At 45.3% G+C, this 27,931-nt stretch overlaps 1 protein-coding gene across 3 annotated transcripts; it reads right to left on the bottom strand.

Annotated features, from left to right (window-relative positions):
- Positions 1 to 152: 152 nt before the first annotated feature.
- git1 (G protein-coupled receptor kinase interacting ArfGAP 1) lies at positions 153 to 27,777 on the bottom strand. Of its 3 annotated transcripts, XM_075473909.1 has the most exons (21): positions 27,373 to 27,777; positions 22,857 to 22,990; positions 22,643 to 22,755; positions 22,274 to 22,379; positions 20,677 to 20,763; positions 20,423 to 20,553; positions 18,394 to 18,488; positions 18,251 to 18,293; positions 17,484 to 17,510; positions 16,773 to 16,821; positions 16,255 to 16,327; positions 15,440 to 15,537; positions 14,557 to 14,668; positions 14,148 to 14,272; positions 11,980 to 12,132; positions 8,204 to 8,557; positions 7,037 to 7,108; positions 6,837 to 6,913; positions 5,551 to 5,727; positions 3,642 to 3,705; positions 153 to 3,533 (listed from the first exon to the last, which is right to left on the bottom strand). In XM_075473909.1, exons 1-21 carry the CDS (start codon positions 27,422 to 27,424, stop codon positions 3,318 to 3,320), a joined length of 2,358 nt encoding a protein of 785 aa, XP_075330024.1. In that variant the 5' UTR covers positions 27,425 to 27,777; the 3' UTR covers positions 153 to 3,317. The 3 variants fall into 3 exon arrangements, with proteins under 3 accessions (XP_075330024.1, XP_075330026.1, XP_075330025.1); XM_075473911.1 differs by lacking the exon at positions 8,204 to 8,557; XM_075473910.1 differs by lacking the exon at positions 17,484 to 17,510.
- Positions 27,778 to 27,931: the final 154 nt, after the last annotated feature.

The following is a 27,931-nucleotide window of genomic DNA, read 5'->3' as shown; positions in this document are numbered from 1 at the left end:
TTCATTCATTTTTAATTTTTTTTTTTTATCTCCCGACACCTAAAACCTTGCAACTGACTCTTCGTCACATGACCGTACTTGGGACACGTGAGGGCTCCCTGTTAAACGAACATCCACACTTTTGGAAGAAAGCTGAACGCAGACACTCCCAGGACAATTAAATTGTTTTATTATTTCATTACAAATGTACAGCTTATGAGTTTCCATTACGATTGACCTTTTTTTTTTTCGCTTCTTTTTTTCGTTTTCTTCCTTAAGTCATTGTTTTCTCTACTTTATACAGTTTTTGTTAAAAGACAACTCTCCCATCACACATCTCCCAAAGCGTAGAGCTGTGAAGAAACAAGAGGGGGGTCGACAGTCCGGCCGAAAAAAACGCGCCGCTGCGCCCGACAACAGAAGCGTATGCGAGTCGAATCCTGGCTGCGAATTCAATGTCTGTAACTTGTGCATGTATTGGTCCAACTGATAAGTTCAGGGTGTGTCGGATGTTGGAGAGTATGTGCTAAATTCTGGACATAATAAGCGTATAAAGTCTGTCAGGTGGCATGAGCTGACGGAAGCATTAAACATTCACACTAGAGGCACCCTATGTAGTGTCCACTAACTCTTGGAAGGACGAGGCCATGTGCATTAAGACTCTTGTCCTGCTGCTTGTTGAGATGACTGTAGTGCTGAGCCCAAAGGGTGCTTCAGACCTTTCCCATTTAGCCCACCCCCCCCCCCCCAAAAAAACTAAAAAAAACAAACAAACAAACATCCAACCCTGCATCCTGCACCTAATGTACTTGAACTAAGACCTTTGGGAGAGTGCAGTACATGACGCAGATCCCACCTCTACCAGCTGGTGTTTGGAAATAGTGCAACTAAGACCACCGCCGTTAATAACCTCCAATCGACCTGTGGTTCTTACCCCCCCCTCACTTCCTGTGGATTCCAGTAGGATCGTTGGCATGTACAGTATGACGACACGGGAGGCTAATACCACAGCATAAACCATACAATAGTTAAAAACATCTGCAAGTACATCAGGTGTCAAGATCGAAGAGCCGGATGAAGATTTGGTGAGCAGATGTCACAGCATGATGAGCTCTTAGGCCAACAAATAAGACATAAATATCTCACAAACAGCCCAACATGTAGCTTAATATAAAATATAGCATGAAAATATATGTTCATATATATATGGCTCTAGTCTAGAATGTGGGCATTCATGAAGGAAGGGGCAAGTTAAGCCGCTGGCCCCCTGAAGGTGTGTGTGTGTGTGTGTGTGTTTTGTTTCAGCAGTCAAGCCAAGATCACTGTAACTCAGCCAGTCAAACAGGAGATGATGATGTTGATGATGATGATGTGCAAAGGCATTCAATAGCAAACAATGATACATTGCAAAAGTCTAATGGACACAATTCAACTTTCCCCTACAGAGGTGTATTCAACCACGTGAAAGACTGAAGGGGGGCGCGGACAAGACGGTGACTGTCGGGGGGACTAAACGAATAACGTGAAATCGGGTGGACCGGAAAGCAAGAGTTGAATCCGCAAGAAGACGATCCGCACCAGACGGGCGGGACCGCGTTTGTTCGGTACAGCGCAACAAGCTCGTAGGTTTAGGTTTAGGAAAGAAAATGATTAAAAAAAAAAAAGTAAACATGTTTGTTCCCGATGCGGTCTTCGTCTCAGCTCAGAGACACAGGGCTGAAAGCGCCCACGTGGGTCGGAAAACAGCTCGTGGGCTTGATTGTGCTTGCCAGACGGTCAAAATGAAAAAATTAAAAATAAAGCCAGAATAATACGTGGCAAACTAAATCAAGCACATGCACATTTTCTCACTTCAAAACATTAAATGAGAATGTTCCGCCTTGTGTCGGTTCCAGGCTGCCAGATCCGGTGCTTTCCACAGGTTTACCTAAAGCAGAACTGCAACATACATTATGTCTTATTAACACGGGTCTCCCCCCCACTTGCTGACATGCATGCAATAAAATGGCTCCCGTGTGAGCGGAGGCCCCCGTGTCGTGTACGTGTTTCTTTGATGGACTTTCTTGGCACTGCAAATGATCCTGACGCTGATTCTGAGATGATTCCACTGGCTCTGTTAAATTAGGCAAAATCTTTAAGAGAAATCAAGAAAAAAAAAAAAAAAAAGACAGCCGAGGACACATAAATATAGTATTTTGATCCAGGTTCTGATGTGATGTCCGGACATCAACTGTCCTTTGGCAACTGTTCAACCCCTTGGCCACGAGATGTATCATCAGGAAAAAAAAAAAAAAACCTCAACTGTCACCCTGAAAAGGCGCGCTGAGGGCCATTTCACAGGTTTTTTTTTTTTCCTTTTCTTCTAAGAGTGTGCGTGTCTACTTGTATCCCAGTTAGAGGCCGACACGTACTCCCACCCGTCTCCCTGTTCCGCTAAAATGAGAATCCCAACTGAGACGAAGAAACGAACATATCATCAGTTAAATCAAAACGACAGTCAGTAAAATGATCAATACAAAAAAGAAAAATCAATCAGCATGATAAACAATAATCACAATTATTCCAGTGTAAGTGTAGTTTTTAAGTTCTTAAAAAGTATTTCTGTCCTCAGAGGTGCAGATCAGGCCGATCTGCATATTCGAAAGGCAAAAGAAAACATGAGGGACAAAAAAGAGGAAAGAGATGAAAACATGCCAGATCATGCTGTGTACCGCCAATTACCGGGGGGGTTGGAGGAAGGCTGTAGTCCCCCTTTAAAAGCTCCCGCCCCGCCAGCCCATCCTGCCTGGGACGAAGGGACCTCATTCAGGAGAGACGGAGGGGTCAAAGGGGAAAAGAGGAAAGGAGAGGAGGAACGCCCCGACTCCTCAGAGGACGGAGAAGACATGACCGGTCCGCCCGTCCCCCTCCGGCAGCAGGCGCCACCTCCCTCCCCCATGCTGAATCTCGCTGGGGGAGGGAGGCACGGCGAGTGACGAACGATGAATAAATAAAGCGGCAACATGTCAGGATCCAGTTCGCTGTACATCGCCACCGTTGTAGTTGGCGTGCGCTCATCACAGCTTCAGCGGCTAATTATACATGTCGGATCTCACCCTTCCCTACTTCCACTTCCACGCGTGTGGATTTTCTCCTTCTTCTGCTCACTGTAGTGTTTCTATTAAACAATCAAGATTTGCTTTCCTGCGATTCCTTCCCATGCATCCTCCCGATGATTCTGCTCCTCCACCTCCCCATCCTCCCATCTACAGTGTGATCATGTCGTCCCTCTTTCTCTCTTTCCTGAAAGCCCCTCCCATGCAGCGATCCGCTCCCTCTCCGGCTCTGCTTTCGCCGGGTCACTGTTTCTTCTCTCGGGTGGTGATGGTGACCAGCTGCTTGGCGGCCTTGGCGATGTCGTAGGCGCACTGGATGACTTGCTGAGTGAGGAGTTGGTAGTCCACCGCGGGGGCCCCGGGATCCGAGGGCGCCGCCTTGCGACACTCCACCTGCAGCCGTGAAGCGCTGGAGGCCAACAGGCGGAGAGAGCAGTGGACCGCGTCCAAAGCTGGCCGCTACGGAGAGAAAAGGGGGCAATTAAAATTACAATTCAAGGCAGCCGGGCGGGCAAAAGAAAAACAGACGCACAGGGTCTCAATGAGATGTAAGCAGAGAGAACTTACTTTGGGAAAGAGGGAGGCCATCTCAGTGACAGCAGAGTGGATCTTCTCCGAACACGGAACAAAGCTGCAGAGAGAAATGATTTCACTTGTAGGCCAAAACAAGGACCGAGGCAACAAGAGTCTCAATAGAAGCTTCGAGCCTTAAGTGTGCCTAACTCTGAGCTCCCTAACGGTGGTCTGTGGGAGTAAAGGCGGATTTACAGGTGATGCATAGCTCACGGCGCCGCCGAACCGTGACGTCAAAATGACGTTTCAGGCCTGGCGCTTCCCTTGAAAAGACGGCGCAGCGCGTTGTTGTGCACCAGTCGATTTTTGGAACTTGGCTGCGCCGAGAACAACAAACCGGATGGACCGATGTGAGAGCAGGCTCAGTCAGGAGGGGCGTTTGTACAGGCAGCTGTACGAAACTGCAGTGAAACAGCACAGGGAGCACGTAAACTCCCAAAACTGGTGGACAGAGATTGGCAGAACTTTGGGGAAAGAGGGAGAGTTCTGTAAGAATGTGTGGAAGAAGCTACGGGACAGATACGTGAAGGCAAAGACGAGGGCAGAGACTCCAAGTGGTGATGCCGGGGGCTTCAGACCTTCACCTCTATTGACTGAATTAAAAAATTTAAATTATCCAGATACTGCAGCAGTATCACTGATGACAGTATTCCATGCTCCAACCTTCAGGTGTGGTCAACAGCTTTGTACCATTACAGCAAGTATGAGACTGCAGCCAAAATGAGGTGTATGTGCATTTCTAATCAGGGCAGTGAATGCATCCGTCACTGTGCCAGTGAAACCAACCGAGCCAAAGAGTTTCAACTTCTCCGTTTGACTTTGAATCAGTATTTGATGTTTTTTTGCAGGAAATGCTCCTTCCTGTGTTCTGATGGGTCGCACAGATGCCTAAAGAGGGTCCGCAGAGTGGAAAGAAAACACCGACATCAATGGTCACATTCTGTTTAACTGGCCTGAAAACATATCTAAAGAGCTGGGCAAAGCTGTTCTGCAATGCACTGTAGCAACAGATCCAACAAAAAGCTTGTTTTTTTCCCCCCTAAACCTAGTAAACGTAAAGAAAGACGAGTCAAACGGATTAATGCGATTAAGGGAGACGAGTTGACGATGTCAACGATGTTAGATTTTTTTTTTTTTTTTTTTTTCACAGTTTCAGGAAAAACATCATCTCATCCTTAATTTGATGGCAGCAACACTTCTCAAAAGTTGGGAGCGGGGCAACAAAAGGCTGGAAAAGAAACGACTGGGAGGAACCAGCTGCTACCAGTCAGGTTCATTTTCAATTACAGAATCATTTCCACCGTGTCATACTGTGGAGACTTTTAATATTCAATCATCTACAGTACACAATATTCACCTACAGATTCAGAGATTTCGAGGCATCTCTGTGTGGACTGCATTATAAACAGCCATGATTCTGCCATGAAAACACTGCACCAACTCCAGAAAGCTTCAGAAAAGCACCACTCACTCGGCGTGGCAATAATACGGCAGGGATTGCGACGTCAACTTTGGCACACGCTGCCGCACGGGAGGCCAAGAAAGGTGACCGTAAACTTCAGGGGAGAAGCTGGAAATCACTACTGTGGGAGAAAACATCTGGACCAACATTCAGGCATGTGGTCAAAAACACGAGTGATTGATAGACGACAACAACAGCCATTCAGCCTGGCCTGGACAGTGAAATTCCAAGCACCGATAAGAGCATTTAGCTCGTGCAGCTGGTAATAATCAGGCATAAATCTACCAGAAATATTTTCCATCAGACGAAAATAAGCCCGAGGCTCGTGTGAAGATTCGGGCTGCTAAATCGGCGAGAATTCAATCTGTAGTTGCGATCGTTCAGCCGACACGTGTTCATCGCTCTGCCGGTTCCCAGCTGTGGGGGCCGCCTCTGACCCACCTGTCGTGCTTGAAGTCCTGAGCGGCCCTGAGCAGCTCCTGGATGTTCTTCGTCACCTGCTCGGTCTTCAGGATGACATCCTCCGTGCAGGGCAGGGTGGGGTCCGGCTCTCCCGCCTCCCCGCCTCCTCCCTCCTCAGACTCGCCACGGCCTTCTTCCTCACTGCTGCGACCGATACTAAAAGAAGAAGAAAAAAAATAAAAATCGAGAGGTTCCTCATTTCCCGAAAATGTCTTACCTGTTTTATCTCTTCCTTCTATGCACTGCTATACTCTCTTAGTCCAGGTGATGTTACAACCATTGCACAGACGTGGGAGAGAGATCTTGACACAGAGTATATTGAGGATGACTCGCAAGAGGCCATTAAAGTATTTAAATCCACCTTTACATGTAATCGATTGAGAGAGACACAGTATAGTCATAGAGGGGCAGGAACATATTACCATTACTTCTGGCAATGTAAACTGATAAAAAAGATTTTGAGGTACCATCTCACTGGAACTGAGTGGCATCTTTCAAGCAAAGGTGAGGAGGGACCCTGGCCTCCTCATCCTCGGCCTCCCCTCAAAGGAGGCGACTCTAACCCGTTTGAAGTTCAAACTATGCGACAAACTACTACTATTGGCCCGAAAATGTATTTTAATTAACTGGATCAAAGTTAAATCACCTACTGTCACCTTATGGTGTAGGGAAATATTCCAGGTCCTCCCCCATGAAAGACTCAGTGCAGTTGTGAAGGGTAATGAGAGGTCCTTTAATGAAATGTGGGCTCCTCTGCTCAACTATCTACCTGACGAATTTACTCAGCTCGTGATGAGGGGCCAGTCTTCCGTACAATGGCCACGCCCACCTGATATAAATCCGTAAGGGTCTTTTCTTGCAGTTACATACTACCATATTTAATTATTTGAAGTCTGCTTGATGTGTCACTGTTTACTCTGTGGGAGGCTGATGTGACTACATTAATGGGAGATGTGTATGTATACAGAGCAATTTGCACTGTTTGCACTGTGGGGGCAGTTAACTGGAAGATTTGCCTGCTTAGGATAGATGTTTGGCAATATTTTACTGTATTTTATCTATCTTTGTTACTGACATGATGGCAAAATGTATATTTTGCGTTTCTGCTGAAAACCAATCAAAATCTGTTTAAAAATAAAGAAAAATAAATGAAAAAAGAAAAAAAAAAAAAAAAAAATCAATTGAATCAAAGTAAAAAAAAAAAAAAAAAAAAAAAAATCAAACGTACTACCAATTAAATAAGACAGGTGCTCGATCAGTCTGACCTTGGTGAATGGTCGTATGTTTGTGTGTTGTCATAGTCGCTGTCTGTGCCACTGCCGTGCTTCTCCGGTTTAGGCATCTAGAGAGAAACACACCAACAATTAGAAGTCGACTGAACGTCCTGTGTGACCCGCTCTGGTGAAGCTTAAGAGACGGATTGATAAGAGACAGACAGTCAAAGACAAAAACAGCAACAGCTCACCATGTATCTGCCCATCTCTGTAGATCCAGACAGATGCTGGCTTCCATATGGGGCTGTGCCACCCTTCCTTACCTGAGGAGACGGAGGAAGACGCAGATGGAGAGGAAGAGGGAGGAGAAGAAGGAGGGAGGGGCAGTGTGAAGGCAGAGATAAAAAGATTAACAAGCGCCTTATCAAAACAGCAGCTCACGCATCATCCCATCATGACTACGTGCCTCTTTTGCTCATCTGATAATTCAGTTCTAAGACTACTTTTAACGAGACTATCTGGTTATGAGCTTCTATAAATCACACTGCATCTAAAGAGAAAAAACAAACAAACAAACAAAATCACTAGAAACACACGTAATGATGCTGATTTGCATACTAGAACGCACAACACGCAGGTGACAGAGTGGGAGAAAACCCTACGAGGAAGATGAAATGGCAAACAAGGCGATGACAGACAGAGTTCTTACATCCAGAGGATGCACGGCTGCACTGCAGTGAGCGAAGGGACAGACGGGTGGAAGAGACAGACAGAAAACAGACAAACAGGTGAAACTTTGTGAGGAGGACACCGATTCATCATCCGCGAGAATGACCGAGCCCGAGTGCAGCGGCGAGTGGTTGTGTGCCTGCATACAGGAGCTGTTTATCAGACACCCCGCCGGAAAATATCGTGGGGACACCTCTCCCGTGTGCGGGTGATACGACAAACATGTGCTTCCGTTTCTAGGTGAGGGTGTGTACATGCACTTGTGTGGGGTGAGATTTCCAGACTAGGCAGCTGCAGGAGAGCTACCTGGGAGGTCCAAAAACAGGGGTGAGAAGGGTGCAGGCAAGAGAGCAGAGCATCAGAGGCATTACCAGGCAAAGGATCAGGTGAAATGTTCCCTTCCCCCATCTTTCGCCCTGATGTCATACTTGTGCACTCCATCCTTTAGACTAAAGATCACAGCGTGATGTCACATTATTTTGTGGACACATCGGCATTGAAACGGGGGATTGTGCACAACGTGACTTTTCAAGGAGAAAGATCGGTTAATGAGATGCAATATATAAGGGAAAGGGAAAGCACAGCCAACAGGATTGGACTAAAACCCAGTAATCAGGCCCACGACAGCCAATCAGGGCCATCAGAGGAAGGTGGGAAGTGGACAGGGGCTCGGGGGGGATCTAACTTACGCTGGGTGTGTTGAGGGGCTGCAGGCGGGCTGCCAGGGAGTCCAGGGCTGGGGGACCATGGGCCGTGGGGCCAGGGGCCGCCCCTGGTTCGTACATTGAGTAGGCCTGGCGTTCCCTCCGGTGGGGGTGAGAGTGAGGGGCGGTCGAGGAGGGCACAGAGAGCCCCGGGGGGTCTGCTCCTGGTCCAAGCCCACCCAGACCCCCTCCACCTATTCCTGCACGCATCCCACCCCCTGCCCAGTGGGCTCCTCCTCCTCCCCCACCTCCACCAGGGCCCCCTACCCCATGGCCAGCTGGCCCCCCAGCCTGCTGGCCCCCCCGTAGCGCACTGTTCTCCGTCTGCATCCGGGTGATCTACGGGAGAGCAGGGAGGGGAGCAGGGAGGGATGAGAGGATGGAGGGAGGAATGAAGGGAGGAACATGGGGAGGATTTAGGGAGAGGGAGGGGGTATAAACTGAATGGTCAAAACAAGCATCCATAATCACAGGTTCAATAAAAGGCTGATACAGGGCTTCACATAGTAACTCACATCAGTACTGAGGGGGTATGTGGCAAACGCTACAGTACACACCCATACATACACAGTACTGTGCTAAAGTCTTGAGCCCCCCCCCCCCATCCCCATCTCCTTACATGCTGCCCAGATAAATGAAAAATACGCACATAGATGTTTCGACACATCTAAAAACAGAGCTTTTTGTATTCTTCAACACAGCCTGAACCCTCTTTCTTCCAGCTTTTTGCAATTTCTTTAAGTCGTCTTCAGGAACAGTTCTCCGGGTTTCTTGAAGCTCTTCGTTGGACGTGGGCTGCATTTTATTCTGTTCTCTGTCGAGATGATCCCGCACAGAGGATTCCTCCCTACATAAGACCCGTCGCCACGGCCACTTCTTGTGTCATTTGGCCTTTTTTTTCCCTCCTGTTTTTGGCCTTCCTTTTCTGGATTTTTGTCTCATTTCTAAAGGAAATCACACCCAGACTCTCTTCATCTACTGTAGATAAAGCTTCATCTTTAAGCCTGCCGCTTCATTTTATGCCCAGTTTTCAGCTAATAGCCTTTTGGGAATCACCCTGTTGGTGCAAAAAAAATACTATTTTACATCCGCCAAACTTTGCTATCCTCGGCATTTCTTGCAGATTTAACTTAAGAATTGGGAACAAGTCAGGTGTCTTTGTGACAGGCTGCTAGTAACAAAGTTGCTAAAGATCTGGCCTGAAACTCAGTGAAAAAAGAAAAAACAGCCAACGTCCACAGAAAAACTCTGAAAGAGCTCCAGAGACCCTGGAGAACTATTGCTCAAGACCTCTTTGAAAACCTAACAAGAACATCTGGGTGCTTTGAAGCTAAATCTAAATAAATGAGGGCTTGCTCAATACTTTTGCACAGTACTGCACAAGTTGCATGAGGAAAAATGAAAGCTGGTCTGTTCTGCGGTACTGTTTACCACTGGCGACATTTTTTGGCAACGTGCTCGTGAAGGTGAACATTTGCCTCAAATCTTCACTAAAAGTTCCGTGAAGTGACGACGACGCACGGATGAGTCATGGGTCGCACAGGCCAGCACTGGCAGCCACTGATGAATACACTGAGCCGATGACTCAAAGTGAACCGAAAGGAGCGGCAATGAACATCAGATGAACAGTCTCCAAAACTAAACTAAAGATGACAAATAACATGAGAACCACAGCTGTTTTAGTCTCTGGCTAATCCTGGACAACTGTCCCCTAAATCCATCTTTCAGAGAGGGAGAATGGCACCCAGGAGGGAAAAAATAAAAATATTCACACATTCAACTGCCTCTCCATCAGCCTGCCCTCTTTCTGTCTCAGTCAAATGTTCCCTCTCTTTTAGAAGCTCTTGTTGTCACACTTTGTCTTGTGCCTTCCTTAAAGTCTGAGAAAAGCAAACACGGAGATTTGAACAGAAGCACGTCATATGCGCCAGACGATAGGTGCTTGAAACGTGTTAAAACTGTGTTTACTGACTTGTGGAGTCGGACTGTTCAGGGTTATTAGGGCAGGCCGAAAAGCATTAATCCGTGTCGCAGTGAGACTGAAGATATAAGGTAGAGCAAAAGCAAACCCAACTCTAATGCATCTCTAATGTTAGAAATAGGGCTGGGCGAGTTAACTCGTTATTATCGCGTTAACTTGTTAATCATTTAACGCCGATAAATATTTTATCGCGCATTAACGCAGTTTTTTTTTTTATTATCATTTTTTTGGGGCTTTTGTGCCTTTAATGGATAAGACAGTTCGAAGAGACAGGAAGCAGGGGGCAGAGAGAGGGGGAACGACATGCAGCACAGGGCCGTCCGATGCAGGACTCGAACCGAGGCCAGCTGCAGTGAGGGCTATATTCTCTTGTACACGGGGCGCCTGCTCAACCCACTACGCCACCGACCACCCGTTTTATTATTTATTTTATTATTCTAAAACTCTGTTGCTCACAGGCTTTTATTTTGTAAAAGTCTGGTGCTGTCTGCTGCGGAACCAGAAAAGAAAGTATTTGGCGGATCCACCAAACATAAAGAAGGGTACTGAACTTTTACTCGGCCATTTTCACTTTAAAGTTCTTGAGGATGGCGGAGTCGACAGAACCAAAGTCATCTGTAAACACTGCCAAGTTGAATTGTCTTCTCAGCGTAGTAGTTCCAGTCTAAAATATCACTTAAAGGCAAAACACACGATTGATAGCAGCAAGTCATTCAAGGAAACAGACAGTGGAGCGAGGCTTCTACATAAAAACTACATAAAGATGCTGATGTTATAAGTGTGTTTGCACAATAAATGTTATGGCACTTTCATTCATATGGCAGCACATTTAAAATAAAACTAAATGCTAAAGGCTATACACTACTTTTGAATTCATTTTTGGATTTTGCATACAAATGAGATCAATCGTGATTAATTAGATAAAAAATTTTAATCGTTGCCCAGCCCTAGTTAAAAATAGAGCCACCGCTGTGCATTAGCATTGGACAAGTAACTCAGCTAGCTAACTGTTCTGGCCTCATCACGGAAAATGCGTCATCACTGGATGCCTGAGTTGAACTTGAGCCGTCCATGTAGAAATGCAGTGGAAAATGAGAAAAACTGGATTAATTCTGTGAGGAGGGAAGCTGAAATGCGGCAGCACCGCAGACCTGGCAACGCACCAGCAGAGCCAGCATCATCGCGAAGGTTTTAAGGGCTACACGCCTACTCAGAGAATCTGTCAGTGGAGACACGACTGACTTGAGAGAATTGGGAGTTGCCAGCGACACCCGCCTCACTTTTCACCTGGTAATTTTATAAAAATGTTTACCAGAGACTGGTGGGATTTAAGGATTCCACCGATGCACTGCTGTGACAGCTAGCTCAAGTCTCCCTGCCACGCTGAGGTGCTCGCGCTGCACCCAGCTGCATCTCAGCGGCTGAATCCCCGCATAAACGTGGAAGTTGCACGTTTGGGATTTCACATCCATTTAGTTGCTCTGGATAAAAGTTTGAAATGACCTTCAATGGACACATCCCCAGTGAGTGCAGGGAGGTTCATTTTCTTCTGATTTTGACACCTACACTTATTTACATGGGGATCGTTTTAATCATCCGTGTGTGGCTGAGTGGTTTAAAGGGATCTCTTCCTGCTTAACTCAGACTTTAAGTCATTCCAGACATTTAGTCATGATCCTTTTTTTCTTGCAACCCCCCTACTGATTTCCAATTTTTTTCAAGGATCTTTTTTTAAATGTTATAACATGCCTGAGGGTCAGTCTCTGCCCATCCTTCATACCTCCTTCTGGAGCCGCCGGAGCTCCTCGCTCAGGTTGTTGTTGACCTTCATCAGCTGCTGCACTTTGGCTTCCGAGGAGGCCAGGGCTTTCTTTACCTCCAGATACTCCTGAAGGGTGATGGGACCATCTGACAAGTCTGATGAGTCCATACTCTGAATTGACAGGAGATAAAAAACAAAAACATTTGGAGTGGCAGCTAGAACAGACATCGTGAGGACGCTGAAACTGAGACTTGTATCTATCAAAAATCCTCGCAACCATTCACAAAATGAGCAAGTCGGAGATAATTTGTGCAGTTTATGGGTTAAAGTGAGGATGCACGGTATGAATCGCTGCCTTTTGAGCTATGTGTAAACAGAGCCTTCAGCTGTCTGAGAGGAAGAGGGTTGGCCTGCAGTCAGCATCACACACATGGACAGTAGAGCTTTAGTTCTTACGCTCAGCAAACCATCCTCCCCCACTTCCTGTGACCCTGAAGCAGGCTCAGATTCAGCTTCTATCACTCCCTACAACTGAACCAATAACAACTTCTGAGCCCCTCTTTTCAAAGCGCTTCACTTATCATTTATCCATCTTTGCATATTTCACCCTCCTGCTTGGGTCATCATAAAACCACAGCAAAATAACTGTTGCACATTTTCCGTCATATGGAATAGTTTGCACTGGTTTTGCCCTTTGAGCTCATTCCCAGAAAAAGATGATAGTCACTGGTTTGGCTCCTTTACTTGGTCCTCTCCTCTCCTCTTTCCTCCAATTACACCAACTCTACGGCTGTATGAACAATGCCTTACTGACAAAAAACCCGGAATAGCCGATGATGTCACTCGAGAGCTATGTGGCAGCCCCAACTGTGGCCGCTTCCTGCAAAGTATGCTGGGAGAGGCAGTCTTTTAGGAGGAGAAGCTTTTCAAGGGGTTTACGTCTACTTTTCTACGAAAAAAAAGGGCATTTTGACTGTGGTGGGCGGACCACAATTCCAAAAAGAGTTTGAGACATGTAATAATAATAGTAATCATAATAAAAGTGAGGTATTTTACTATTTCAAGAACAACACGAGCTCATCTTGAATTCGATGGCAGCAACACGAGTCCAAAAAGTTGGGTCATGGCCGTGTTTACCACTGTGCAGCATCTCCTCTTCTTCTAACATCAGTCTGTGAACATCTGGGAACTGAGGGAACCAGCTGCTGGACCTTCGGGAGAGGATTGTTGTCCCATTTTTGTCTGATATGGAATTCTAGCTGCTCAACAGTGCTGGGTCTTTTTTTTTTCTCGTCATTTTGAGCTTCATGATGTGCCAAATATTTTAAGCTGGTGAAAAGTCTGGAGCGCAGGCAGGTCAGTCCAGCACCTTCCCCGAAAAAGACGCCATCTACATGGGATCAGATGCTGCTCGAAGCCTGTACATACACCTTTCAGCAGTGATGGTGAACTATGTCGCCTATGCAAATGTAAACTATGCATGTGTCTCAAATTAAATAATAATAATAAAAAAAAAAAAAAGACATTTTGGCTCAAACAATACTGCAACAAATGATAAATCTTCCGGGGCGGTCGGTGGCGTAGTGGCTTAAGCAGTCGCCCCATGTACAGAGGCTACAGTCCTCGCTGCAGCTGGCCCCGGTTCGAGTCACGCATCGTACGGCCCTTTGCTGCATTTCATTCCCCCTCTCTCTGCCCCTGCTTTCTGTCTCTCTTCAACTATCCTTTCCATTAAAGGCATAAAAAAAAGCCCCAAAAAATAATAATAATAAAAAAGAAAAGATAAATCTTCCCAATTTCACATGGAGGAACAACGTAATACTGAAATTACGCCACAATTTGCAGATTGCAGAACGCCTTTCCATCTTTACTTCTGAGAGACTCTGCCTCTCTAAGGTGCTCTTTTTTATTATTTATAACTAATCATGTTTCTGACCCGTTGCCAGTTAACCTGATTAGTTACATCATCTTCCTTCGCCCGATGCGCTGCTGCCATCAAATTCAAAATGAGCCACGATTTTTCAGGAAAGAGCAAAATGTCTCACTTTCAACATTCTGAATGTGAATAAAACATCGGCTCATGAGAATGGCAAATCACTGCAAATGATTTTGCAAATTCTTCTGGAATCAGGAATAAACGTTTTTTTTTCCAAAAAGAAGGGCCGCGGGGTGTTCAGGTGCTATACCTTTGCACGATTGCTCCGTTGCGTGTTGTTGTTGTTCTGCGTGGTGAGCTCGCTGTCTGTGTCTTCGTCAGAAGCTACGCTGTCGTAGTCATGCTGATCGTCGTCTATGCCCAGGTCCAGTGGGTCTGGAGAAGGGAAAGAAGTGTCAAAGCATCAACGGTTCATCGGCCCTTCTCACCATTTCTGAGGGCAGATCTAAAATTGAAAAAAAAATAAAAATCACACACCCTGAACTGGTGCAGATTTAATAGCAAAGAAATGCTTAAAAAAAAAAAAAAAAAAAAAAAAAAACAGTTTTGCCCTTCTCCACTAAACTACTGGACTGGTTCCATTTTATTGTGTTGCTGCTTGCAGCTAGAATCACAGATGCATCTATATCTGTCCGTCTCTCCCTTCCTCCCAGTCTCACCAGTAGGGCTGCTGAGACCTTTCCCCTGCTGTCTCCTCTTGGCGTCGCTCAAGATGTCGATGATGAGCGTAGCAAACTCCCGAGCGTTGAAACGGGCCAGCTTCTGACGACCCTGAGAGAATAACGGGTTAGGGCTAATTATTATCTAAACGCATGGACTCAGTGGCCTGGTTGCTTAAACAAAAAATTAAAAAAAGCACTAAAACAAGTTCCCATTGTGAGCTGTGTGGAACACGAACAGAACGCAGCCCGCAGTCAGCGGCTCAGTGCCTGTGTGACTCCTGTGGTCAACGACCATGTGCTGTGGAAAAACGCAGTCATACTCTCAACACCACACACACACACACACACACACACACACACACACACACTCCAATACACAAAATCGAGCAAAACTGTGCTCGCATGAACACGATTGTGTGTAAAGAGACATAAACCATGCAATTAGGCAAGCATGCTGGCATCTGTATGAGACAATAAAGAGAAGAGTTTCCAGCAGTTTTCCACAAAGTGATGCACTATTCATTATGTAGCACTCTAAAGCTTCAACCCTGTGTTGCCCTTTTCCTCTGTTCCTGACCACTATGAACTGGCCAATCAGGGCGCAGCAAGCGTGGCAGTGTGGGTGTTTTTCTCGTGTGTGTACACTTGTGTTGAAGTCAGTGTTTACATCGACGAGGCACACAGATGAAGAGGAACTAAAGAGGTGTGTGTGTGTGTGTGTGTGTGTGTGTAGGGGGGCGGACGACACACAGAAGGATTTTCATCTCTGACAGCCAAAGAACATCTCCTATTTCGAGCTTATTTCACACATGCATACCTGTGTATATACACACGAGTGTGTGTGTGTGTGTGTGTGTGTGTGTGTGTGCAGCATGTTTACCTGGTTGCGTGTGGCCGAGTATTCCGGATTGACTGGCAGGAAAGGGACCGCGCTTCGTTCTGTTACCAGAGTGCTGTGGTTCTGCGTCGTCAGCCACACTAGAGACAAAAACGGAGGAAAAAAAAAAATAAGTGTGTGTGTGTGTGTGTGTGTGTGTGTTATCAAGCAACAAGGTCATGTTGGTTAGAGCATGCGCAGCCACCCACATCGAACTCAGTCCATCCACCCACACGTACATGAAAACATAAACAAAGTTCAGGGAAAAAAAAAAACAACAAAAAAAACCAAAACTCTACAATAGAGCCCAAAAATGGAACTCTTGATTACACAGTGTAGTTATATTCTTGCAATCCTACCACTGTGCGCAATTGGTGTGTGTGTGCATGGGGGTGTATCCTTGCCACCTACCTGCGGTGCTTCTGTCAAAAAAAAAAGCACAATTAGACTGTTTCTGCGACTACTAAGGAGAGGGAGCGAGGGAGAGAGGAAAAGCAAAGAAGCGACAGAGCTAAGTAGGAGGAGGAGAGAGACTCAAGAATTTGTGAGGCACTTCCTCACTCCGACTCTCCTCCTCCTGCTCTCCCTACATTTGGCCTTCCTCTTCAACAGCCACTTTTCCGTCTCCCTCAGACCCTCCTTAACACTTCTCTCTCTGGTGTATCAGCGATCACTGGCCTTTACTTTGGTCGGGTTTCACAAAAAAGCCGAGGAGGTGCTTTACACTCCAAACTTCGCTCCCCACACACGCACACACAAATATTCCTACCTTACAGGAGATAAAAAGAAAGCGCAGAGAGAGAGAGGATGAGGCTCACCCGCATCGTTTTCTCTGCGATCCACCTCGTCGTAGACATCCATTGCGAGCTCCTCGAACAATCGGTTGTTGAGCTGTGACACAAATGGACCCCAAATAAATCAACAGGTCTGTTTGCACATGTCTAAATACACAAAAGCCGTTAAATACACGACTGGGGTGTGCAAACTAAGACAATGACAGAAATGATTAACAGTCGTCAGGACAGAATTTACAGGGCATGCTCTATCCGTTTAACTATCTGACAATGTAGACAAGTATTTCATGGCTTTACTCTTTTATATAAACAAGCTTTATGACTTAAGCCCTTCAAACATCAATTACTGCCAATCAAGTGGGAATTACTTGAGCTAAGAGCAGAAAATTTGGTGTTACGTCAACATAATGTCTTCCCTTACGTCGCCTTTAAGAACCCAAACACAGTGTCTCGACCCTTGGTCAGAAGGGTTCGAGACTAAACTCAGAAGTGAATGGAATGCATTTGGACAAATAGCAAAGGGAATTTTAAACTCAGCTCACCGCTTGAAGCTTCTTCTTGGCGGCCTTGGCCAGCTCTGAGAGGTCCAGACTTGAGAAAAGTAAGAACAAACAACAGAAAATGACAATCGGACAGCCGTCGGAAGAATACGGGGAAAAGAAAAGAGACAGAGGGCCAGGGACAGGAGGAAAACACGAAGACGGTGACAAAAGCGAGAGCCGAGGAGGAGGACAGGGCAGCGTTTTGCTAGAAAGAGGGGAGAGGGCAGGGACGCTTCGGATGGGATGCGCTGGGTGTCAAATAGAAACAGCCTGAGCTAATGGTGACTGCGGGTGGCAACTAAAAGTTGTGAAATGACACATTTCTGGCAGGCAAACCATTTGTTGCTGGAAACAAAGTTTGAACACACAGATGTAGAATATCTATATGTCAAAAGCTTTCCAGATTAATCTGAAAGTTGATTCTAACTAGGCCAAAGACAAAAAAAAATGTATGGGAAATTTCCCTGGTGTGGTTCTCCAGACCACAGCCCTAACTTGTTCCATGGAGGCCCTCTAACTGTACATCAGTTTTTCTTTTGAATCTGTCTGTATAGCTCTAATTTCTAGTAATGACAATTTAACTCCGAATGAATAAACCTATCCTGGTGTAAAAGAGAGGGGAAAAAGACAAAAGACCGGGTTGCAGACAAGAGGGACCGAAAGGGAGGAAGAGAATTAATTGGAAAAGAGGAACAAGGGAAGTAAAGATACCTCTGTGTCGGGCACTTAGGACGAGCTCTGGCTCCACCAAGCGCAGCGAAATGGAGAGAACAGAAAAACGAGTGAGAAAAAAAAGAAGAAAGAGACAGAAAGAAGGGGAAGAGAAGCCACATCAAAACAGCTTTAATTGTTATTATCAAGAGGAACCATTCAACAGAACAGAACAGATGTGAGTAGTTAGACGACAACTCGGAAGCAAGATCCACCTCAGTGACAAACTGCTGCTGTGCATTTGGATCAGCTGCCGTGTAGCAAAATGCACATTTGGTAGATTTAAATAAATAAATAAATAAATAAATTTAGGTAGTAAATACAATTGAGAAGCAAATATTTGAAAGGAACTGTGCCAAGTAATGCTGAACCTGATTTCCCACATCTGAACTGCGCACTTCTGCCCCTCTCGTATCAACCCTGCAGCTCAACATTCCTAAACCAGCGCACGTCAGCTATTCAACTCTTTGGAGTCGCCTGATTTTTGACCCAAAAGCAACCTTCATAAAAGATGCCTCTTAAATCTAACCCGTTTGTGGATGAAGGTACAAATGCTATGGCGACACCCTGTGGTAAGAACTCGGAACTACGTCGTAATAAATCCCAAGTTTGAGACGGTAAAAATGGAGCTGTCACAGAATCAAAGAAGCATGGCAAGTTAGGTAGCTGGAGGTGTACGAATGCAGTTTTCTTTTTTGTCGTGCAACCCGACCACACCGTGCAACCAATAGCCAGTTTGACACAATAAATAATCACATGATCCGTACCTGTCTGCCATTTGAGGAATGATATAATGGCCATTTTTGTGATCTAAGGAGAGAAGAGAGGAGGGAACTTTTTAACAACAGCATGGAAGCTGCAACAGTATGTTAAGGAGGTTCACTGTTGTGCAGGTGAGCTGCAAACTAACCAGGACGCCGGCCACACAGGTAGAAGGCTAGCCTGTCTGTCAGCTCATACTGACATTCAACCAGTCGCTCTGCCAGTTCTGTATGGCCCGCCTGCCTGAAACACACACACAGACGAAAACACGCATTATTCCAATTTAGAGTAGTGCTGCCATTTGTAATGTTGCCGTTTCTTAAACAACCATCTCCTATGACACGACGCTTGATTTCCAATACCAGGGTTCATACACATTTTGACCAAAAGATTTCCATGACTTTAAACAAAATTTCCATGACCAAACATTTGGTAAAAACTCGGTGTATACATCAAAAAGTGATCAAATGTTGTATTAAAACTAACAATGAGAATTCCAAAGCATACAGTATTATCTCAAATGACACAAATGAATGAGAGACAATAGTTTGATTAAAAGAATAAACATTTATAGATTCAAGTTCAGAAGCAGGTGCGTGTTACGATTGCGCCCCCTGCCCCCATCCCTCAAGTGGATCTGTCCATACCGCCATTACAGGCAGTGTTGGCAATTTAGCGACTTTGTCGCTAGATTTAGCGACTTTTGGCCATCTCTGGCGACAAAAAAAATAATCTAGCGACTTAGCGACTTTCGGGCTCAATCTGGCTGAATCTAGCGACAATTTAACCTGTTTTGTGAGTGACAAATCAGTTGCCCCGCGACACAATACAAGCCGAGATAGAAGCACTGCAGGACGGCGGCAACCCGGCATACTGTCATTTCCTGTCAAAACAGCAGTTTCAAGCTAGCTACAACGAGGGTAGGTTAACTTCCTGTTTTCAAAACAAAAGCACCTTTTTATCGTAATGGCTTTCCCTATGATAGAAGGCAACGGGTCTTTTATTTTTGTCAAAATAACCGGAAGTGCGTTGCTCACTGCGGCTAGCTTTAGTAGCGCCGAATTCGTCGGAACAAAATTGTAAATAGCCGGTATTTTGGCAGGTTTTTAACATGTTGGGGATCTAAACGACTACTTTCTTGCCTGAAAAATTTCAAATGTTGCTAAAGTTTACAGAGTTTAGAGCTGAAATCAGCTTCAGGCCGGCTGATTTCGGCTCAGGTAAGAGCGAAAATATATAATATGGGCGTGGTTACGTCACTTATGACGTCATGACGCAATCTAGCGACTTTTTAGCGACTTTTCAGAGAGCCAATAGCGACTTCTTGTGATTTTTTTTTGGCAACACTGATTACAGGATCTCCGCGGATCCTTAAAAAGTATTAAAAAGTCTTAAATAAAAAATACGTTTTTTAAGGTCTTAAAATGTCTTAAATTTCGCCGATTTTCGAAGAGTGGCATTAAATTTCATCTGGGCGGAATGAAAGAATGATATGTCTGGAGAGAGCTTTTGTGTGTGCGCCAGTACTTCCGGTGAAAACTTCCGGTGATTTGACAGCTAGGGCGTCAGGTTAGGGCCAGTGGCTGTAAACAAAGGTTATAGCCGAGAAGAAAGATGATAATATAACGTAGCTAAAAAGACTAGCTTTCTTCAGTAGCCCAATGCTTACCGATTTAGCATGTCTAGCAGCCTTGTTGCTAATGCTAGCCGCCTTAACGTTAGCAACCATACCCGACGTCAAGGAGTTGGCTGAGCAGGTTATGGAAGGGCTGGCAGAGTAAACTTCATAATGGTTGAGTGCAGGTTTCATTCACTTGTTTTCATTCTTTGACATGATTGATTCACTTCATTGGTTTATCCGATTGCTGGCCGTCTATGGTTGCTATGGCCAACGAACTTTTCAGTAGTATTCAGCGTATGCCTGCTTATAATTTGCGAGTATTTCTTTTTAAAGCATATACATTATTTCAAACTCAGCATAAATGAACGACCTGAAAATATGAATGTTACAAATTTCCATGACTTTTCCAAAACTTTTGCGATTTTATTTTTTTCAAGCACTTTTTCAGGCCTGGAAATGACCATTTTAAAATTCCATGACTTTTCCAGGTTTTTCATGACCGTACGAACCCTGCAATACCATGTGCGTGATCAGTGTGGTATGAGCACAAATGTACCTAGCATAGTCCATAGGTGTTCGCCCATTGATGTCAGGTGCTCCGGGATCAGCGCCGTACACCACAAGCAGCTCGGCCTGCAAGATCTGGCCCGCTTTGGCTGCCACGTGGAGCGGAGTTGTGCCTTTCTCCTGGAGAGTCAGGAGCACACACACATCATTGCAGTCAGACCGACAGGCCTAGTACAGAGAGAATAGCTGAACAGCTTTGCTTATTGCTGGATGGAGTGAGTCAGCGAGCAGATATTTCCTGACCGGGTGGAAGAAGTTGGCCTGAGCGCCGAGTGACAGCAGCCGAAGACATGTCTCCAAACTCCCCGTCCGAACGCTCGAATGAAGTTGCTAAAAGTGAAAAAAAAAAAAAGAGAAGACAGGAAGTGAGGACAAAGAGAACCAGAGTCTGGGTGGACTGACAGAAGCGGGCAGCAGCCTCTTATTAACCCAGTGGAAGGCCACAGCATCAGAGATCATTAAACATCCTGCTGTGTCATCCTGAACACTTCCTGCCAGGGGGGTTTAAAAGTGAGAGTGGAGGTGTGTGTCTGTGCGAGTGCTCGCCTCAGTGCACGTGTGTGCGGTGCGATGAAACAACCTTTGTGCTTGCACATGCTGTTCCACAGTATGACTGTGTCCATAAAGGCTAATTAACCTAAACTCCTCATCATTACCGAACATCATACTCTTTAGTAGGTTACAAACTTATGCAGTTTGGCCCGAACATTTTTATTTTATTTTTTTTCCTCTTCATCGAAAAAACAATGTCTGGAGCTCATTTAAAGGGTAATATTTCCATTTGGAGGCTGCTGCGAAGTTTCTCTCAGTGCAAAAGGAAACAGGCCGTTCTTAGACTGCAGACAATCAATCGGGGTGAGTGGAAATGTTGGAAGTTCGGAGAAAGAAAAAGCTCTGCAACATGAAAAAAAAAAAGGACACCATGTCGCAGATGTCGTGTGAAGCCACTACAACCACAGATCACAAAAGAGGCACGCAGCTCCTGAGAATCTTATAGTCTGAATTTAGCTTTTGACTGGCGAATGAGTGAGCGAGCGATGCTGAAAAGCTAACAAGCAACACTTCCACAACAAAACGTGAGACCAGCTCTGAAAAGTAAAGTACACGCTGCTACTTTCACTTCTCTTAAAAAACATGGACTTCCAATAACACCGCGTGACTGGTATTTATTCACACATCAAATGCAGCGAAGCTGATAGGGCGGTGCTTTTCACAGTACAGATGGATGATGGCCAAAAAGGTTTGAAGTGAGAAACAGTTTTCTGCAACGAACAAGTCAGTAACTTGAGCTCAGTAAACCTATTTTTTGCTGATCGTATTGGGCTTGCAGCATCAGTCAATGTCTGAGAATAATTCTCATCAAAGTATCAACATTTTTTATTTTTTTACCATGCTTTTTATAAGTTTGCCCATTTACATTTGATACACCGGTACATGAAAGCTGAAAGCATGCGATGCGAGCCCACATTCATTGTCACGCTCAATTTCAATGTGTTTTGGTAAACCGCTAAAAACGCACAAAAACTGCGTCAGTGTCCAAACATTTCCAGGCCCCACTGTATTTGTGGAGAGATACAAATGATTCCACCAGCATTCAGATCTTCTCCAGTTTCCTTGTATTGTGTCACACAGAAACGCCCGGTGGAAAAGAGGGACCGCGCATGTAAACCTGACGGCACACCAGAGGGGAAATGCGTGAAAAACCGTCAGATTAAACTGTTATTCTAACTTCTTTAAAAGACGATTACATGCGTTGTAAAGGTCCAGTCTGTGTTCTCAATGCATCGCCACGAAAGATGCACAGGTACAACTCCAAAGCACCGAAATACTGAGCGCTTACCTTACTGAGATCCTTGGTAGTGACACCGTCATCATCACGGCAGGGAAGCTTGTGCACAAATGCCAGCATCTGGTATTTGGCTCTGATGAACTCTGACTTAGTGGGACTGAACAGGAGAGGGGGGAGGGGTTGGGTGATTAGCAAAAATATGGTCTTAAAAAAGGTATATGTGATACAAAATGCAGTAGAAAAGGCTATGTGAGAGCAGAACAAGAATCATCAGGAAGGTCATCAAAGACTGTTTAGAGAACATTCAGTAACGACTGATCTTTACCACTGAAAACTTCATTTATGCTCACAGCGGGACAATCATTTCAAAGCGTGTTGGTGTTATTCTGTTTATTCTAAGCCAGTCGGTGGCATACTTACTGAACCTTGTCCTGAGGGTTCGGTTTCCTCCGACCGCTCTGCACCTGCGCGGGGTCCAGGAGACTGTGTTCCCATATGGAGTTAGCCCCGTTACTGGCCAAGGTTTGAACCATCTGAGGCACAGTCAAAGCACAGACACGGCGATGGTTCATTGTCACACATAAATAAAGAGAAGCGGGAGCTGGAGCCAAGCCGGATTCTGTCTCAGCCTTACCTGCAGTAATCTGGGAGGCCATCCGCTGTGCCTCAGGTGCTTTACTATGGAGATATGGCGGCCTAAGCTGCGGTGGACCGAGCAGCATTCGTCACAGATCAGGACCCCTCGGTTGATACTGGTCCAGCCTGGGTCTGGCCAACACAGATAGAAGTGCTTCAACATAACTAACATAAAAGCAATCATGACATTTTGGATGACAGGACTCGTTCAAATAATTGTGGTGAATGATTTCACAGTCTATTTGTTGTTCATTTATAAGCCTATTCAAAAATACCCCTTAAATGTTGGCTAAAAGCACCGGAACGTATATTGAAAAGTTCCATTTCTGTGGACTTTGGTCCCAAAACCACGCAGGACAGATGTGTCACCTCGTCTGTTGCAAACCGGATGTTTGTTCCTCTAATTTTTTTAAGATAAGAAGCATTAGCACCTTCGACCGTCACCTTCTTCTTTCTGCAAATCCAATAATTAGCCTTCGGTTTTTCTTTTGCAATTGGATTAAAACCAAAAAGCGCATGCATTAAATCCACAACATTAATGTCAATGAACACTCATCTAAAAGCAGTCAGGTGAATATTAAATGTTAAGCGCCCTGAGATAAACAGCTGGTGGCGCCATTTCTGCCCCCCCCTGGGGGTGCCATTTAACCGAGGCACAAGGGGAGAGGCTTTTGCAACGAGATGATGTCATTAAAACACTGGCAGTCAAACCTCAAACTGTTGAAAATGAGGTGGTAACAGTGATGGAAACAAAATTCTGTTGGAGTTATCTTGCATTTCCGTAAGGAAATAAAGACAATTACACAAAATTACCATATTGGCTCAAAAGCTGCAATCAGGGGATTATGTAACAGCTGGAAAGGCCTACTGGACTATAACCATCCCTCCCTGTGAGTCTGCTCAGACTTCATTCACCTTTAACTAAAGCAACATGTTTTCTTCCTTTATTTATCAGTTTCTAATCCCAGTAAATGACAACAGAAAGCTTTGACCTTTAAGTCCAGCACATTTCAGAATAAGAGCGCCGCCTCACTTACTTTACCAAATGTCATGCTTTTGACAGTAGTTAAGAGTCTCCTGCACCGACATTTGTCTAATTGGTGCAGTATTCATATAAATCTAGGATGAGGATTACTTTTTCTACTTTTTTTTTTTGTACCTGTGACAAGAACCTGAAACTTCTAAAAAAAAACAAAAAAAAAAACAAAGGAACTAAAGAGTGTGACAGAAGTGAGGACAAGAAGGGCAACAAGGGCTTCCTGGCACTGTAAGCCTGGTCACAAAGTCATGTTTACGCCCTTGAGGCCCTGATGATGCGATTGGGAGCTCACAACTAACCAACACGCTCTGCAACATCGCAACAAATATGTGCACACCGAAATGTTTTATGCACAAACGCCCACATATCCACTATCTGCATTAGTCCTTATCAGGCTGGGATAAAAGTGTCTCAGCTTAGGGTATTAATGGAGCTCGAATAGTCCATCATCTGATGAAATGGCATGCTCTGAATCGTTTTGTCTGCAGAGAATGCAGCAGCAAAATGCAAAATTGCTTTGATGAGTGGTATCGTCCCAGTGTGGAACAGTAGCCTATAGGCTTTAAAGGTCGGACTGCAGCAATTTAATTCCTTAATCTGTGTAATAAATTTACAAACTCCCAGTCTGGGCTATCTGCCTGGTCCACTGAATCAATATGATGGCTACGCCATTAAGCTATTAGACCTGGAAAGACTGTTAGCTTTGCTTTATTGGCCAAACTTGCGGCATGACATAATTTTGCCAAAAGTTGGCCGAATTCATCTACGCATTATCAGCAAGTGGGATCGTGCCTGCTTAAAACATGCACAGCAGAGAGTATTAATGGTGAAGAACGCACAGACACGCACATACTTATCAGGAAACTCTTTTGTTTCTTACCAGGTCGTACAATTTAGATCCAAAGTGGGGATGTCTTATCAAACGCACGGCAACGCATCTGGTGAAAACCAAACTCAACATATGAGGACAAACATGTCAAACCCGCTGCCAAGCACAGTGCTGGAAGAGTGATGGTTTGGGCTTGTTTTGCAGCTACAGGATATGGGCTTGTTGCAGTCACTAAGTCGACCATGGAACTCTTTTTTTAAAGTATTCTCGAGTCACACTCGAAGCCATCTGTCCGACAGCTAAAGCTTGGCTGAAATCGGGGTCATTAAACAGGAAGATGATCCCAACCAGGGACCAAAATCAGCTCGCACGTCACATCAGCGAAGTAGCATTAGCCCATATTCTCCCCTCACCTTCTTCCTTTATAAAGACCAGTGTGTGTGGAGGAAGAGGCGTACGTTTCATTCACGCATCTGACTCCAGATGATTTTTCATTATGCCCTGAAATGTGAAACCCCAGAACTGAAAGAGGGTGTACTTTCCCCGCCACATGACCGGTACGCAAAAAAGACATATCACAGACTGATGGGCCATCTAGAAATTTGCGAAATTACACTCTAATAAAACGCATAACATTGCTAATCACAGGCCTCTATTAGCTCTAATTCACTTTGCCAACGCAATTTTCATTTCGTCCAAGTTGGGCTCTTTGAATCTAACCAAACACAGGTCTCAACATCACGTCGAGGCATTACAATTACATCCATCAAACACTTCTGAGTGCCTGCACGCAAGTCTCAGTTTCTGCAACAACCGCATCAATACCCAACAATAAAGGGCTTACTTTCAGGAAGACATGATTCATTGTTGCTATAAACTGTGCACATTTCCATGCTGCGACATGAAAGCCTCCCGAGGCTTGGCTAGGACCTGGAGTAGCAGTCGTGCTTTGTAGTCATGCCATCGAGTTATCCCCTCGTATGACACAAAGCTGGATAGTAGGGAGGTGGCCTGTCACCAGAGGCTAGGTCAGCATTTTGCAGGGTGGACTGCGTCTGTGTGTGTGTGTCTGCATGTTGTTATAAGGAGGGGCTACATGCGTGGCGCAGATGACAGAAGACCACTAGTTACAGGTACAATGACACAAACAAGACACCCACCCGTATGAAAAAAGATTACTCGTTTTGCCATGTAATCTCAATAGTGCTTCGCCACTTTTATTTCAGAACTGGGTTAATTTGTTAGAGACGGAGGGCATCGATTATTCTGTAAGCTGTTAAGGTTTAAGGAAAGGGGGTCAGTTTGGGTTGGGTAAAGCTCGAGAGATTATGTGGTACAAAAGCAATAGATGGGAAACAAGGAAAGACAAACGAAATGAAGCGTGTCCGTCAGAGCTGAGAGCAGGTTCCTGATTATGAGTGAGACCACGATCAATGTTGAGGTATATCATAAGGCGGAGGGCGTGGATTTTAGACACAGAGTGGTGAGGCCTTCAAGTTTGAACATATACACACAACTATCAGCGAGAGCAGCTGTGAGCAGAGCAGCTGCTGAAAGAAAAAAAAATGTACACATGAATGAAAGCAAGCAAGTCACACAAGATCAGCAGGAGTCAAGACATTGTAAGGAAACAGGAGAGTATATGAGGCCACGAATGCATAAAGAGAGGTGATATAAAGGTTGTTTAGGCACCACCTAAACCTGCCTTTCTAACAAACAGATGTGGAAACAACCGGTAAAACTAAACCTACAAATATGAATAGTCGTAATAAAGGCCGAAACCGTTCACTCTTGACTGACATGTTAAGTTTGGGGCAATTACTTATGCTAATATGGGTTAAGTATGGGATTTCTTTCAAGTTAATTTACTCCTGTCAACTCCCTCAACCTTTGAGGCAGTTACACTTCTAAACTGTGCTCTGAAATAAGTGAGACAAACAATCCATTTAGTCCATCAACAATCAACTGAGATTACAGAAGACTCTACTACTGGCTGGTTGCTGACGCGTTAGCTGAATCAGCTTGGCACTAACTTGCCGTTTAGCAAAAGTTAGCTGGAGTAGCTAGCGTCCTGGGCTAAGCTAGCTATGCTGGCTACTCAAAAAAGCTGCAAGGCAAGCGTCCACACTAACACGGTGGTTTTCAATATAACCGTGATATTGTAAATTTGCACATTCAGCCCGAGCTTCAACCAGAAAATTGAGCATACAGGCAAAATCGCCAGTTGCTAGCCGAGCTAAGATAACGGATAAAGAAGTCTGTCCAGGTCACTAAAATCAAAACAAACGTCTCCCCGAGCAAGAAGGCGGCATAAATCTGACACTCATATCTTCCACTGCAGTGATAAAGGTGTTCTTCCCAGCATAACATCCTAGTCAAACAAGAACTCATATCAAGCTGCTTAGTTAGTAACATTAACGCCGAGTAGCTGTTAGCCGGAGATATTCCCCGTTGTGACAACACGCCTATTTTTCACTGTTTATTTTGGGCCTAACTGACGCTCAACAGCCCTGGCCGTTTTCCTGCTCTGCGGACCTGCTGGCAGAGACAGCAACTTGGGCCCCGTTAGCCCCAACATGTCGCCCTCCCGACGTATTGTTCCAGCACAATGGTCTATTTTTATTTATCCCCCCCCTCCCTCCCTACCTGGTGCACTGCAGTCGGCGCAGACTTCTGTCCTTTGAAGCTTTCTTGACATCTCGAAAGTGGCTGAAATCGACAAGTAGATGTCTGCGCCGATGTGAGTAATCGCCCGTCTTCCCCAGCGCTACCGACCGATGTCTGCCGTCAACCGCTGCGGCCCCCGAATCCCCGGAAGCCGGGTGGTGTGGTCGGCTTTCCCGGCCAGTTGAGAGCTGAATTTCCCCTTTGTTTCTGCGGTCTCCTCGCCCACGGTCACTTCTGAACTCCAAGTCTTTGGGTCAAGTTATGTGGACATGGTTAATGAGCGTGTATGAATCACATACCCGAACATTGCTACATTAAATCTGCTCCCTGTACCGCCTGCGACTCGCCGAGAGACGGCAGCTCTCTACCTGCTAGTTTGCGCACACACACCCAACATCCCTGCAACCCACCTACGGCAGGGCGGGTCAATCCCGTCAATCTTAAAGGTGAAATGGCTTTCAGAGAGTGACCAGAATACAGTAAGGTAAAAATCGGATTTTTCGTACCAAATTTAAGGACCAAAAATGTTTAAGGCTAT

This window comes from Odontesthes bonariensis, chromosome 9 (assembly GCF_027942865.1).
Source record: "Odontesthes bonariensis isolate fOdoBon6 chromosome 9, fOdoBon6.hap1, whole genome shotgun sequence".
NCBI classification, from domain to species: domain Eukaryota; kingdom Metazoa; phylum Chordata; class Actinopteri; order Atheriniformes; family Atherinopsidae; genus Odontesthes; species Odontesthes bonariensis.
The sequence above is the reverse complement of the archived record's forward strand: the minus strand, read 5'-3'. Positions and strand labels throughout refer to the sequence as shown.

Coding starts and splice junctions, on each gene's coding strand:
- git1 (XM_075473909.1), bottom strand. CDS start 27,424: ATGTCAAGAAAGCTTCAAAGGACAGAAGTCTGCGCCGACTGCAGTGCA. Junction 18,294..18,393: donor CCTGTGTGGCCGGCGTCCTG/GTTAGTTTGCAG, acceptor TTCTCTCCTTAG/ATCACAAAAATGGCCATTAT. Junction 14,669..15,439: donor ACTCGGCCACACGCAACCAG/GTAAACATGCTG, acceptor TTATTCTCTCAG/GGTCGTCAGAAGCTGGCCCG.